The sequence below is a fragment of the Etheostoma spectabile genome, chromosome 17 (assembly GCF_008692095.1).
Source record: "Etheostoma spectabile isolate EspeVRDwgs_2016 chromosome 17, UIUC_Espe_1.0, whole genome shotgun sequence".
Taxonomy (NCBI): domain Eukaryota; kingdom Metazoa; phylum Chordata; class Actinopteri; order Perciformes; family Percidae; genus Etheostoma; species Etheostoma spectabile.
In genome coordinates this window covers 21,044,333-21,059,097 of record NC_045749.1, presented here as the reverse complement: position 1 = coordinate 21,059,097, position 14,765 = coordinate 21,044,333, and the positions used below count along the sequence as shown (strand labels likewise).

The 14,765-nt window shown below is 40.7% G+C and overlaps 1 protein-coding gene across 1 annotated transcript in view; it reads right to left on the bottom strand.

Moving 5' to 3' along the window:
- ttc7a (tetratricopeptide repeat domain 7A) overlaps nt 1-14,765 on the bottom strand; it is a 60,126-nt gene that overhangs the window by 33,999 nt on the left and 11,362 nt on the right. The window contains 8 exon segments of the mRNA XM_032541694.1: nt 2,523-2,627; nt 3,681-3,764; nt 7,619-7,756; nt 7,978-8,041; nt 10,337-10,506; nt 10,816-10,894; nt 11,860-11,987; nt 12,932-13,062. Of these exon segments, the coding sequence (XP_032397585.1) occupies nt 2,523-2,627; nt 3,681-3,764; nt 7,619-7,756; nt 7,978-8,041; nt 10,337-10,506; nt 10,816-10,894; nt 11,860-11,987; nt 12,932-13,062 (899 nt within the window).

The window sequence follows — 14,765 nt, the reverse complement described above, 5'->3', positions numbered from 1 at the left end:
GAGGGGTAATTCCTTTGACGGCACGCCAGCGTAACAGCAAGCTCTAACACCCTCCCCCTCTTCTTCTTCTTCTTCTTCTTCCCTTCATCCTCCCCCTCTGCTCTCTCTCTCTATCTCTGCCTCTGAATCCAGGCCCTTGCGAGTTCAAAGCCTGCACACAATAGCTAGTCATTTAAACACACAGCCCCTCCACGCACATCTTAGGAGGATTACGTCTTTTTTTTTTTCCCCTCTCCCTTGACTGATGTAAAAGAAAAACGTGTCACTGTTGTCGGGTGAAAACCTCGCGTTTTGCAAAGGCAGCTTTGCTTTCAGATGGCCAGTCGTGCAGTTAGCGATGCCGGAATAAGTTTGGAGAGGATTTCATGTGCCCTCAGATCCTTTTTTTTATCAACATGTATAGGAACTCTCTTAAAAAAATTTGAAGCCATTGTCATGACATTTTGGTCTGGTCTGTGGGTTAGTCTTCCACAAAAAATAAAGGTTCCTGGCTAAAAGATAGTTCAGACTGTCCAGTGGAACTGATAGTGGATGATGGTGGCCCATTTATGTAATGCTCCACTGCACTATGGCCATAGCGTCCCATTGTGATTAAGGCTGTAAGCTCCTTAGTGTCTCCGGCCTGCCATGATCTCCAGCCACCGACAGATGTGCGCTCTCCATTCGCTACTGTTAACTCCTCTTTTCTAATCTCTGACCCCTTTCTCTCTTTCTCTCACTCACTCATTCTCTCTCTCCCCCTCCATTCTAAATACCACTGTTGATGGGACTTTTCCCCTCCTGCCCGGATCAGGAACAGCAGGACTATCCAAGCTGGCCGGCTTCACAGTGATGCGTGTGCGCCACCTGGTCTACCACCAGTGACACCTGTGTCAATCCCGAAACATTAGCGACACAGCTCTATTATGACTCTCTACGTTAGCCTACACAGTAAATATTCGACAAAGCTACTGTGCAGAATATGACGACTTTCAACCTTTCAACTTATGATTTTATGAGTGTTCGCTGAAGCTGAGGGGGCACGTGTGACTGAAAATAAACATGCATGGATTACAAAATTGATTGTCCGCTACACTGCGCTCTGATGCAGATGTGTGATATCTCATTAGTTCCAAATGAAGAATGAATCAGACCGGACAAAGAAAAGACTTTTTTTTCCCTAAGTGTTGCAATCACCCACCTACAGCTCATAGCCTACTAATGTCATACACCTTGAAACCTACGCCCTCTAATTTGCAGATAGACTTTAGACCTTGATACCTCCACAGTGGCTGAATGACATTTACAATTTAAAATGGATCTGACACATATACATACATATACATCTGCAATACTGTACTTTAACTGTAATATGCAATTACTTTCCACTGCACTTTAATTTGGATAGCTTCTGCCCAAACTTTATTTGTACTACCTTTAAATCCATTGTTATACTGCTCATTTTAGCCTAACTTATTACATAGATCTATCTGTAAAAATTCTGTTTATAGTAATAGCCATCTGTATATATATTCATAGTGCATATTCACCTGTAAATCTTGTTCAAAATATTTGTTGTCTATATATCATATTATAGGACAAATCTATCTGTAAATTCGGTTTATAATAGTATTCATTTCTATTTATTCAGTACATCCAGTCCTGCACTTATGGAACTATTGTTATCCTGCCTTACTGCTATTGCACTTCTGTTAGACCTAAATGCATTTCGTTGCCTTGTCCGAAAAGTGTAATGAAAATAAGTTGAATCTAATCTAATCTAATCTATCTAACATCCATCAATCTGGATAAAGAGGTGAACCAAACCAAGACCACGGACAGACGACCTGCCCTATTAGGCCCTAGGGGCTGCTGCATGGCTAAAAAAGAGCAAATATTAGATAAATAATTAAAAAGAAATGACATGTCACTCATCATCTCATGACCCTAGGTCTGTAACCACTGCTTTACGGGGTTAATGCACATGACTTGTGAGCAGTTTAAGCAAATATTGTTTCATTTGAAGGATTACAGAGGGATGAAGAGGTGAAAGTGTCATTTCAATTTTAACATTAACAAGTCAGAAATGTTTTTGTACTGCAGCAATAAATATTGTCCGTGTAATCATTTGGATCGTCACATGACCCCTCGAAATGATATAGAGACCTCTTAATGGGGATGTAAACATCTGCTGCTCTGGATCGACTATATCTCAAAATAGAGGAGTTAGCAGAGAGTCAAAAGCCACCACGTGGCTGAATCGACAAGGAAAACAGCTCCACCTACAGAAACTTATCCATAAAAAAATTCAAAGAATTCACTGCAACAAGAATCTCTGGGAAATGACGAGAAAAAGCATCACAGCACACGAGCAATAAAAGCATAAAAAAATATCCATAGCTAATCATTCTACTCCTAATGTCTGTATTTCTTCAGGCTCACAGACCTGACTTCATGTGTACTGTTTGTATTTGAGTCCAGGTGTGTGTGTAATGTGTATTACGTTGTATACAAGTGCATGTGAATGTTTTGTGTGTATTCACCCAGTGAAGTTGACCAATGCAGATTTTAGCAGCCAAAAGGGGCAATGAAGGGTCCTCTGGTTTCATCCTGGCACACTCTTTAAATACAGACACAGCACCAACGCCCTGGAAGGAACACACACACACACACACACACACACACAGACACAGATACAAATGTCACTGACAAATTGTGATTCATGTGCACGCAGCCGCCACAGATGACATGGATCGCTTCAAGCGAGTGAATCAAACACGCATCAACTTCCTTACACAGCCTTAATAGACTAATTTAGGCACACAGTCCTTTACCCTGTAGGTCAATCATTATTGGGCCACGTGCACATGCGCTCACACCACACACACACACACAACCACACACACCAACACCACACACCACACAACACCCCACACACACGGCTGGCCTAAATAGAAGCGGATCTGACGAAAACCGAGGCGGCCCCTTCTCCTTCTAGGGAACTGCCTATTTCTAGAGCTCCCATTGTCTGCAGTGTCACTTATCCTGCAAGCCAGATCATTTTTGTTTGTGTCACACATACACGCACGCACACACACACACACACAGCCACAGAGAAAGAGAGACTAAGGGAGTAGGAGGGAGGGAGAGAGAGAGAGAGAGGAAGAGAGAGAGAGTGGTGGTGGGTGGTGGGTGGGTGGGTAGGTGGGTGGGGGGCGGGGGTGTAAGCTATTCCAGCTCCTTTTGAGGACTCCCATTTGAAGAATGTGCTTTTTTTTTTAACATGACACCAATATGAATTAATTTTTATTTAGCGGCAAATGAATTCCTGAGGATTTCCCAATCTTTATTTTTGTCATTTTGACATTTTGTACTATGTGGTTTGGACTACTACTGTAGTTGCATGGCCTTTATTGTACCTTTGTTGCAATTACTTCACTTAAATATTATAGTATCAAAATCTATATTCAATATTTGAATTGTCCACATTAAATACAACTCAACCCCTCTGCTCTTCCAAGCAGACTGCACACCTACAGTATGTGTGAATACTATTTGTAGCATGTCTGGATGTGAGGGAGAGGAAGGAGCGCAGCAGTGTACAGAGGATAGAGGTATGGCAGGAGATGGATGTCGCCTTTGGGTGGGGCACGTTGCGTACGGGGGGGCCGTTGCTGGTATAAAAGCAGAAACGAGCTCACCTTCCCAGCCGCCATGAGTGACAGGCCCAGCTGGTGCCAGAGGTGGAACTCGTTGAAAGAAAACTTCATGGCTCGCTCCAGACACTGCGAGGAGAAATGCAGACACACAAATATGTTCAAGTGGTATAATTGATACAAGTGGGATGCGTTCAGGCAGAGTCTGGCCAGTTTGACCCAGACTGTGCCAAAAAAAAAGATGAAATGGATGAAAAATATTTGCTAAATGCTTCACAGCCATTACAGGAAACAATTCAATAATGACAGAGTTGGGAACAATAAATGTATTCCCTTATTTCCTTTTGTAAATGATGTCCCTTAACTGAATGGCCGCTCTCCTTGACTTCATTTTTCTAGCTTGAAATGACTGTCAGTCACCTCTCACCACCCACTCAGCGCCACGTCAGTCCATAATGATGTGATTGATGTGTGTGTGGATGAGCAGAGGATGGCGTCAGTCGTGCACTTGTGAGCTTAACCGGGAAAAAGGTCTGCCCAATGGTCTGATTCAACAATGTGCACTTATAAGAAAGGCTGCATTTACTGCTGTCCTGCTCATCATAGCTAATTGTATTTCAATCAGGAGAGACATGTTTGCAGATATGTAAATAAGATTATTGTACAGCTCAGATAAAATGTACAAAGTCTTTGGCAATTAGACTCCATCGCTATATGAATACTTCTATATCTATATAGGGGTAGAGAACCATCATAACCCTGATGGAATCTAGACACTGGTGGACTGGAGGTGCAAGGGGGGGTGGAGGGTTGCACTCTTTGCCTGCAATGACAGCCGAATAGCAAAGAGAGAAACGATTATTTAAAGCGGGGTTGTGACTCTGTGATTGGCCCTTGCCATTGTGTAACAATGCTGATTGGTTAATCTCAGACACTTGAACACTTGAGACACCTGAAAAAACATGCTTTTCTTGCCTAAAAAAAAAAATGAGACAGTTCCCATATACTTTGGCCCTCTGGGATGTGCCTGAGGTCATTGGGAAGTTCACACTCATTTTTTTGTTCCAAGTGTCAGTGTAATTCTAGGCCTTAATCAAATCACGAGACGTTAAGCTTTCAAATGGTGTGCTGCATGAGCGTGTTCATGAAGATTTAATGCTTGCAATTTATGAAAACTTATGAGTGGAGAAAATAGCTTCGCTGCAGTGGAGAAAACGTCCCGTCACCGGGATGGTGTCTCTAAAGAGCAGGAAGGTGAACGCCTCCAACAGCTGATTGGAGTCAGGTAGAGCATTGATTAAGAGTGCTACTTTTCAATCAGGAGAGACTACTTGCAGATATGCGACAGTTATATACACAGCATGATAAAATATACATTTATTAGGATAACGGTTGAATTGATTTAGGAGAGCATTGATTACAATCACAAACATACATACATACACACATACATACATACATACATACACACATACATACATACATACATACATACACACATACATACATACACACATACATACAGACATACATACAGACATACATACAACATACGACATACACATACATACATACATACATACACACATACATACATACATACATACATACATACAGACATACAGACATACATACATACAGACATACATACATACACACATACATACATACAGACATACATACATACAGACATACATACATACATACAGACATACATACATACATACAGACATACATACAGTACACATACATACATACATACATACATACAGTACACATACATACATACATACATACATACATACATACATACAGTACACATACATACATACATACATACATACATACATACATGCACACCTGGACGTAAATTCACACCTGGTCACTTTATCACTTTAACACTGGACTAAACACTGTCACTTTAATAATAATGTATGGTCTTTTCTTTGTTTATTTGACTAATGTTCTTATTGTTGTTATTATTATTATTGTTATTTTGTTGTCTTTATACTGTCTTTTTTATCTATTTTTTATTTCTTTTTCTTGCTAAAACCGCTGCTGGAACTTTCAATTTCCTCGCGGGAGTCATCCCAAAAGGATCAATAAAGAGAAGTCTAAGTCTAAGTCTATTAATAGTTAGGTCTTCCTGAAGGAATTTACGCTGAGCTACTGTACATTAACAACGCCATGAATGAACTAGGATGAGCATCAAATACGGGAACACTTGTAAAGTCGCTATTTTAAAACTGCAACTGTCACTGCTGCTGCTGCATATGTAATAGTGCTGACCCTTGTTAACCCTACTAAATTAGGCCGCCACACATAACAATCCCAATTTAACCCCTGGTTATGGAGTTAATATAACATGCAGAGCTGGCGTTTAGACAAATTGGCATGTAAGAAACTGCTAAGCACACTGACTCGACTACCGTGCTTGGTGTAAGTATAATTATATATGCTTCTGCCCCACTGATTTCAGAGGGAAACATTTCACTCCATATTTTACTACCATTATACTTCTTACTTTCCTGATTCAAATTTGAAAATATAATGCATTTCCATGGTTTGACAACCCACAACTACACAGTTTACCATGTTAGCATATGCATTTATATGTTAGCTAATTAGGTTTTAGAAGAAATTACAGCTTAAGCTGATGGGAATGTCATTTGTTCTGCAGGTATGTAATAAAAATAATAATAATAATGTATCCTTTATTAGTCCCACAAGGGGAAATTTCAATTTACACACTGTTGTTATTACACACACATGCTCAGTACGTATACATGCACGAATGGAGAGATATCAGAGTGGGGGGGGGCTGCCCACGGAAAGGCGCCCCCAGCAGTTGGGGGTTCGGCGCCTTGCTCATGAGCACCTTGGCAGTGCCCAGTTGTCATAATTTATGTGTTCATAAACCTACATATTGAACAAATAGAAATGTTGCCCTGAAGATGTCGCTAGATTTAGAGAACATTTATGGGATCTCTAAAGTTATTACATTTGAATTTGTAGGAAACATTAATGTGTGTACCCAATTGCATGGGAACCTGTCAAGTTACTGTAACACTATTGAAATCAACGGTGAAATTCCAACCTCAGGGTGGCGCTGGATAAAAAGTAAAAGCATCACCCAAGTCATTAGTTGTCATTTACTGGACAGGTTGAATATCTTTATAAAATGTCATGACAATCCATCCAATAGACCAATAGATAGTAATATTAATCCAATCCAAAAATGTCAAATCATTGAATTTTTTTCCACACAAGCCACTTTTCCGGGATTATATTCTTACAAAGATGTAAACTGCAACCTGTGTATCCTCCAACTGGAATTTGATATTAGGATTGATTAATGCTTCAGTAAGGCTGTAATCAATCAATGGGAATCTTATTCATCCCATCAGAGATGGATGGCGCTGACCGTCTGACGTCTAATTCCTAATAAATGGCCCATACTGGCCTCATATATCACCAAACTGATCCACTGGTCTGAGTGGAAATACCTCAGTTTGTATGTGTGTGGGTGTGTGTGTGTGTGTGTGTGTGTGGTCCTCCTTATAAGATGACTGATGCTATCTATGAATCAGTCAGACAGGTAGACAAACCTAATTTTAGACAACCCCTCTAACCTCCGCCTCCCCAACTTCCTCCACCTGAGGTCACATTTGCGGAGTAACAGAGTTTGCAGGACAAAAAAGAGAAATTAGAGCAGGCATTTGAAATGTGAGATTTGAGAGAAAGAATGTAGGAGGAAGAAGAAAAAGACAACAAATCCCTTTGCCCAAAGTGATAAAGACATTAATTAAAAAGTTTTGCAAAGGCAAAGCTCTCACTAACACATCTCATCTCTTACACTATTGTTCTCCTCCCCTCAGACCTCCATGGACTGTGTCTCTGTTTGTATGTGTGTGTGTGCATGTGTGCGCGTGTGCGTCTGTGTGTGTGTGTGTGTGTGTGTGTGTGTGTGTGTGTCACCACACCTCAGATAGCATGCCGTACTGCCCTCTCCTGGCCATGCCAATGGTGAGCAGGTCATAAACAGAGGTGGCATCCTGCAGGCTGGCCTGACGAGCTTCCGCCTGGTCTGGCAGACGGCTGATCACCGCCTCGCCGCTGGCCTGGAGGGACAGAGACGCTGAGTGAGGAAGAGGAGGAGGAAGGAGGAAAGAGGAAAGAGGAAAGAGGAGAAAAACTAAGGGAGGGAAAGGTGGTGATACTGATACCGTCAACAGCAGAAAGGACCTCTGTTTAAGGGAGTATACAAGAGAACGCAAGAATGTGTGTGTGTGTGTGTGTGTGTGTGTGTGTGTGTGTGTGTGTGTGTGTGTGTGTGTCTCACCATGGACTCTGTGATGAGCAGCAGCAGCACAGCTTCCTCCACCACGTCCTGAGGACAGAAGCAACTGCCAGGACACAGGAAACAGGAAATAGCACCGGGAAATAATACCAGGAAGTCTACCCTTCTCTCTCACACACACACACACCACACACACACACACACACACACACGCACGCACGCAAACAACACACACGGCTTGTCCTGAGGTTGATTGCCTGATTGCTGGGAGTGTCCAGTTTCTGTCTCACTTGTGGTGCTGTAACACAACACGGACCACCCCGAGTGTATCACTACACAGCACCATCTCAGATGTCTCTCACACAAACACACACACACACACACACACCACACACACACACACACACCACACACACACACACACGTTCATTTCTTCCATCTCTACCTGTTCCATCCCTCTCATTCATCACTTTCTTTGCTTCTCCTCCCTCTCGACACATTTACCACACACTGTCGTGACCTTTTCAAAAGTGGTAACTGATGACAAAAGCCATGAACAATACTAAGCGATTCCTCAGGGTGAAGTCTCCTGTTCCTCCTTTCCTTCTAATCTCAGACACAGTACAGTAGTAGATCTTCACTTATGATAGTGTGGGCAGAATTAGTCATGTGGCGGTGACTAAGTATGCTTCGCAAGGCCTGAGCAACGAGCGCAGGATCCCTGGGCACAGGGAAACGCAGAATATGTTGAAGTTTGCTGATGCAGATAACCACATTGTCATGTCAACGTCAACCTTTTCTGCCTTTCTGTATGTTACAGTGTCTTACTTGACATGATAATGATTGTTTGTAGGACCATAATTGAAAAATCATTGCCCCATGCACATTCACAGGTGTATTACAGTAGGCGGGCTGTTTAGTAGGTTTGTTTTCTGCTTCTTCAGATGAGTTCGATTCTAGACTACACTCATAAGAGGAGGAGAGGTGTGTGAGATCATTTGGGTACGCTGGGATTCCTCACATTAAAAGACCCGGTGTAGCCTACGAGCACCCTCAGGGAAAGTCTGTTACCTGACTTTCCGTGTGAAAATGTGTCCTTTCACTTTGTAGAGACGTGACTCAGATTCCCGCCTCCCTGATGATGAGTCAGTCTCTAGTGCAAAAAAAACACTTGGACACTTGGCCCCCGACTGCCAAATGCTACAGTTGTTGGGAGGATAGTATCTTGGACAAAAACTGATACCACATTGGCTGAAAGTGCAACTGTGACAATGGAAATAGACTCCTAGAGATAACTGGTGTGGGCACAATGACACAAATAAGTAAGAAAACACAATCCCAGGAGGCATAACACTTCTTGAACTTGAGTGTAAATGCCCTTACTACACGGACATTTGGATCTAGAGTGACTAGATAAGAATGGGTGAAATTAAGTATAGGGGGAGTTGGGGATGGCCGTGGCCTCCAGTACGTTACTTAAAAGTCACACAAATTACAAAAGTCAACACTAAAATGGGAGCATGAAGTGTCTGTCAAAAGACAAAAATACATTGACTGTTTTGAATGTAAGAGTGATGGCTCCCCACCATGCAAAAATGCCAAATTCTTTCCTGCAGACTTTGCAAAACGCTTTGTTTGGATCTTGTAAGGCATCTTACATCTAAGGGTATTTCCTTCTCCACTCCTCCCAGTACCTGCAGTAACATTTTGGCTTTTTGGCTTCCCTCTGTACATGTTGTAATTCATCCGTCATAGCTATGTATCAATTCGTGGCACTTCTCTACACGGGCTACCGAAAAAGAAAAAAACTACAACATTCATGTAGGCAATGGATATAATCAGTCTAACTTTCAAGACAAGCAGGACAGGATTTGGGACAATTGCTTGTAATTCAGGACTGTCCTGAATGTTTTGGGATAGAATAGAAAGCCTTTATTGTCATTATACACAAGTGCAGTACCTGTGCAACCAGATTGAAGCAACCCCTTTACGGTGTCAACACAAAATATAAAAATATACAAAATATGCTAAATATACAAAATTTAAAATCTAAAATGTAAGTAGAAAAAAAAGAGAAGGAGGAACGTGGTGCATAGTTCCTGACAGTAACTATATACTGTACATATATAAGATAGTAAGAAAGATAAAGGGTTTGTATACACAATGCAAATATATAGTTTGGTGTATCAAAAGTCCAGAGTATTAAATATTGCACAGTAATGAGATTAAGTGATTGAGTATTAAATATTGAACTGTAATGAAATTAAGTGGTTAAATATGAAATATTGCCTGGTTAATATTGGCCTGGTAACCCTAGTTGGACCGCATGGATAAGAGAATCGAGAGGATTAGGACAGGTAAAGTGAAAAACGTTAGTGACGTAGAAATGAACCAAACGAACCCGTCGGTGCTGTAACGTTGGGGGGGTTTAACAGTGGGGTAGATGGCGTCTTTGGAGGCCGCGGCTCCCTCCCTGAGAAGCCAGGCTGAGGGTGGGGGGCCCAGCGGGGGCCAGTAGCTGTCCTCACTGACGGAGCTCAGCAGCACCTCAGCTAGCTTTCTCGCTGCAGACTGAGGAAACAGGACACTGTAAATACTGCTTGGATGGGCATGAGCATACAGATGAAAGTACATGTAAAGCTATAATAATCTAATCTCAAGAGTAGTCCTAAGTGTTCAAAGCAGTATTAGTATTAATGTAGTATGTATTATAATTATTCCATCCTATTTTGTAGCTACCAATCTGCACTTGCGCTGCTACACTATAGACTAAGGACTGCTAAGCAGCTAGCAGTACAAACTACAGCAGCTATGTGTGTGTGTGTGTGTGTGTGCGTGCATGTGTGTGTGTGTGTGTGTGTGTGTGTGTGTGCACCTCACCTTCTTGAAGTTCTGAGACCCTCGTGACTCCACCACCCTGAGGACCCTACGCAGCTGATGAGCACCCTGTGCTAGATGGCTAACACACACACACCACACACACACACACACACACACACATGCACGCGCGCACACACACACAGACACACACACACACACACACACACAGTAGGCGTATGTACCTGTGATGTATAGGTTGTGAAGGTGCAACATTGAAAAAAACAATATGCAGAAGAAGAAGCTAACATACACATTATATTATGGATAGAAGAACAAATAACCCACCCATATCAAACTGGTTACAGTAGTATGTGAAAGATAGCTCTGATATTCCGACTGCATACTGCTTCACATACCCAGGGCCACATAGAAACAACAGAGAGACGGTACACCCTGTTGCAAGTGTTTCTATTATTTTGTCCACCCTATTTACATTAGCTATGGTAGAAAAAAAACGCCACTCCGTAACAGTTCTATGAAAAACTCAACATTGCAACCTTTATGAATTGGTGAGTTACTGCTGCATTAGTTTCAGCTATTTGTACCTAGAACTGGAAACTGAGTGTATTTTGTTCAAAGACTACTTTGCTTTCCTGACACTGACACCTGCTGGTCACAAATTAAAATGCATCTCTGCTGCACTGAGGTCAAGTGGTGCTTCAAAGCTTTTCCTTGATTTCCCCTCCTACACACTTTTCTAAAACAGAAGATAAAAGCTGATTTCTTTTGCTTTCTAAAACAGCAGAAAAGCCCAAGGTTTTCCTCCATTACTCCATGTCAGATTAGCCGAGACTGCAGCCATTAATCAGCCATTAATCAGTGCATAACCAGTGAATTAGGACTTCCAGGTGGAAACTATAAAAGGCTAACAACCAACAATGTAAAAAAAATATCAATTTGAAGACTTTCTTTTACAACCCCAGGTGCTTTTTTTGCTTTTTGAGTACCTTTAACGGAACATGCCAATGGTTTACGGAGCAACTTTGCATAAAAGAAGCCAGGCACTGTGTATGAGTTATGTGTAAGTAAGGTAGGTGGACTCACCCCCTCTGCAGCAGACAAAGGTAAGCACTTTGTAAGGAAGCCTGTAGGAAGTAGCCCAGGTCGATATCCACTGGTGATGGAGCCAGACTGGCTTTGGCTGTTTTGGTGTGGGGTGTTGTCACTGAAATCTGAAAATACATGCACAACAAAGTGTATTTTCACTGTATTTACACCTTTCAATTCATATACATAAATACATAAATACATACATACATACAGTACATACAGTACATACATACATACATACATACAGTACATGCATACATACGTACATACATACATTTATGCATGCATGCATGAATGCATGCATGCATGCATACATCCATGCATACATCCATGCATACATACATGCATGCATACATGCATACATGCATACATACATACATGCAAATATTACAAGTAAATGCCCTGCATTCAAAACTTTACACCAAGTAAAAGTACAGATGTACAACAAAACATACAGTGTCAATTATGCAGAATTACCCTTATTATTATGTTATTGGATCATAACTATAGCATGTTAATAAGGTAAAGCTAATTATAACCACTCTATATTCTTTTGTGTCGTTTAATCCATTAGAATGCATCATATTTCATACACTGATCACATTTTAGTCTGAAAAGTAACCAGCAGCTATACAGTACATAACTGGGATTTCATACTTGACTTCATGTATTTATGAAGTCAAGTTACAATGTGAAATGGAACTACAAGTAAAGTACAAGTACCAAATGAAATGTGCTTTGCTACTTTACACGACAGATACAGAACCACTAAATATGACCAAATACTACATACCGTATATGTGACGTAAAATGTTGAAAGAACTTAAAGTATAAAATATATTGAAATAAACAGAGCTGGGAACCAGTAAATAAGAGATAAATTGTAAACTCAAGCATGAAGAAAATAGGGGAACACACACAATCTCCTCTGACAGAGCTGTACTTCATTCATGCACGCACACACAGATTTCTACTTTCAACGCCAGTGACGTTATGAACACACACACACACACACTCATAAAGTATGCACACATAGAATGCATGTTCAACAAGTATGTAGTTCCACCTTATCGAGCTCCTGCAGGTAGGACAGGGCCGCGTCACAAGCCCTGAGGTAACAGGACAGACACTCCTCCTCCCTCTCTGACAGGCGGACACGGGACGATGCAGAAACTGTCTGGTGGTCCAGAGACAGACCTGGACAAGGAGAGACCATGGGCACCATCATACCCTTAAACCATTAGACCACTATCCAACATCAAACACATGGGGAATTGTGGGCTACTACATACTGCTGGCTAAGTTAGCATGCTGATACCAGGCAATGCAGTGAATGCACCAGATACAGAAAATCATGTACAATGTACAGTCTATGAGAACTATAATTTTCAGTTGATAGAGGGTTTATAGTCACGTGTAAAGGAAGATGTTTTCTTTCATTGAAAAGTAAAAGAGTTAATCAGGGGTCTGAATACTCAAAAATAAACATTTAAATAATAAATGTGTCTTTTACATGTCTTTTATGTACTTTCCCTACTTCCTCAGCATATTGTGCTGTGCCGATGGACGCACTGCTAATGCATGACTACAGAGGAAGAAGTGAGCAGGGCTGATGTCCGTTAGTGGACTTATTGGTACAAATAAACGGAACATTTTTAGACTGCAGGAGGCCTGGGATGGACAGCAGCCTCCGGCCAGACGCCAGACGCCAGGCTTAATCAAATGAGCAGACAGCTGCTGAAAGACAAGACATCATCATCCAAATATTCACATCTGACTTCATTCCCACAACAATATGGAATATGTACACAAGAAAACCATGGGAAGAAGCTTGGCAAGCCCCAAAGGATCTGATCTGTTTTCTCAAGCAGCATGTGAGAGTCGATCCATTGCAATTATAATTTAGTGGATTTCAAATCGAAATTCTTTGTCCTTTATTAGGAAACAGAGACTATAATGACACGACGATGATTATGACCGTAACAAGATTAACCAGAGCTCAAAGGAAGCAGACAGTTGTAATGCTGTGTGGATGTGACCTCTTACTGTTCATTTGGCTGCTATTCAATGAGTAAAAAAAGGACAAAATGCTAAAGATCTACGGAAGAGGATTAGGGCCACTGGTGAAAAAATGATGTTAGTTCTGACTTTATTCTCAGAATTCTGACTTTATTCTCAGAATTCTGACCTTGATCTCAGAATTCTGGGAATAAAGTCGAATTCTGAGAATAAAGTCAGAATTCTGAGAATAAAGTCAGAATTCTGAGAATAAAGTCAGAATTCTTAGAATAAATTCAGAATTTTGACTTTAATCTCAGAATTTAAAAACGTCAGAATTCTGAGAATAAAGTCAGAATTCTGAGAATAAAGTCAGAATTCTTAGAATAAATTCAGAATTTTGACTTTAATCTCAGAATTTAAAAACGTCAGAATTCTGAGAATAAAGTCAGAATTCTGAGAATAAAGTCAGAATTCTTAGAATAAATTCAGAATTTGGACTTTAATCTCAGAATTAAAAAAAGTCAGAATTCTGAGAATAAAGTCAGCATTCTGAGAATAAAGTCACAACTATTAGAATAAATTCAGAATTTCGACTTTATTCTCAAAATTCTGAGATTAAAGTCAGAATTTGGACTTTAATCTCAGAATTTAAAAACGTCAGAATTCTGAGAATAAAGTCAGAATTCTGAGAATAAAGTCAGAATTCTTAGAATAAATTCAGAATTTGGACTTTAATCTCAGAATTAAAAAAAGTCAGAATTCTGAGAATAAAGTCAGCATTCTGAGAATAAAGTCACAACTATTAGAATAAATTCAGAATTTCGACTTTATTCTCAAAATTCTGAGATTAAAGTCAGAATTTGGACTTTAATCTCAGAATTAAAAAAAGTCAGAATTCT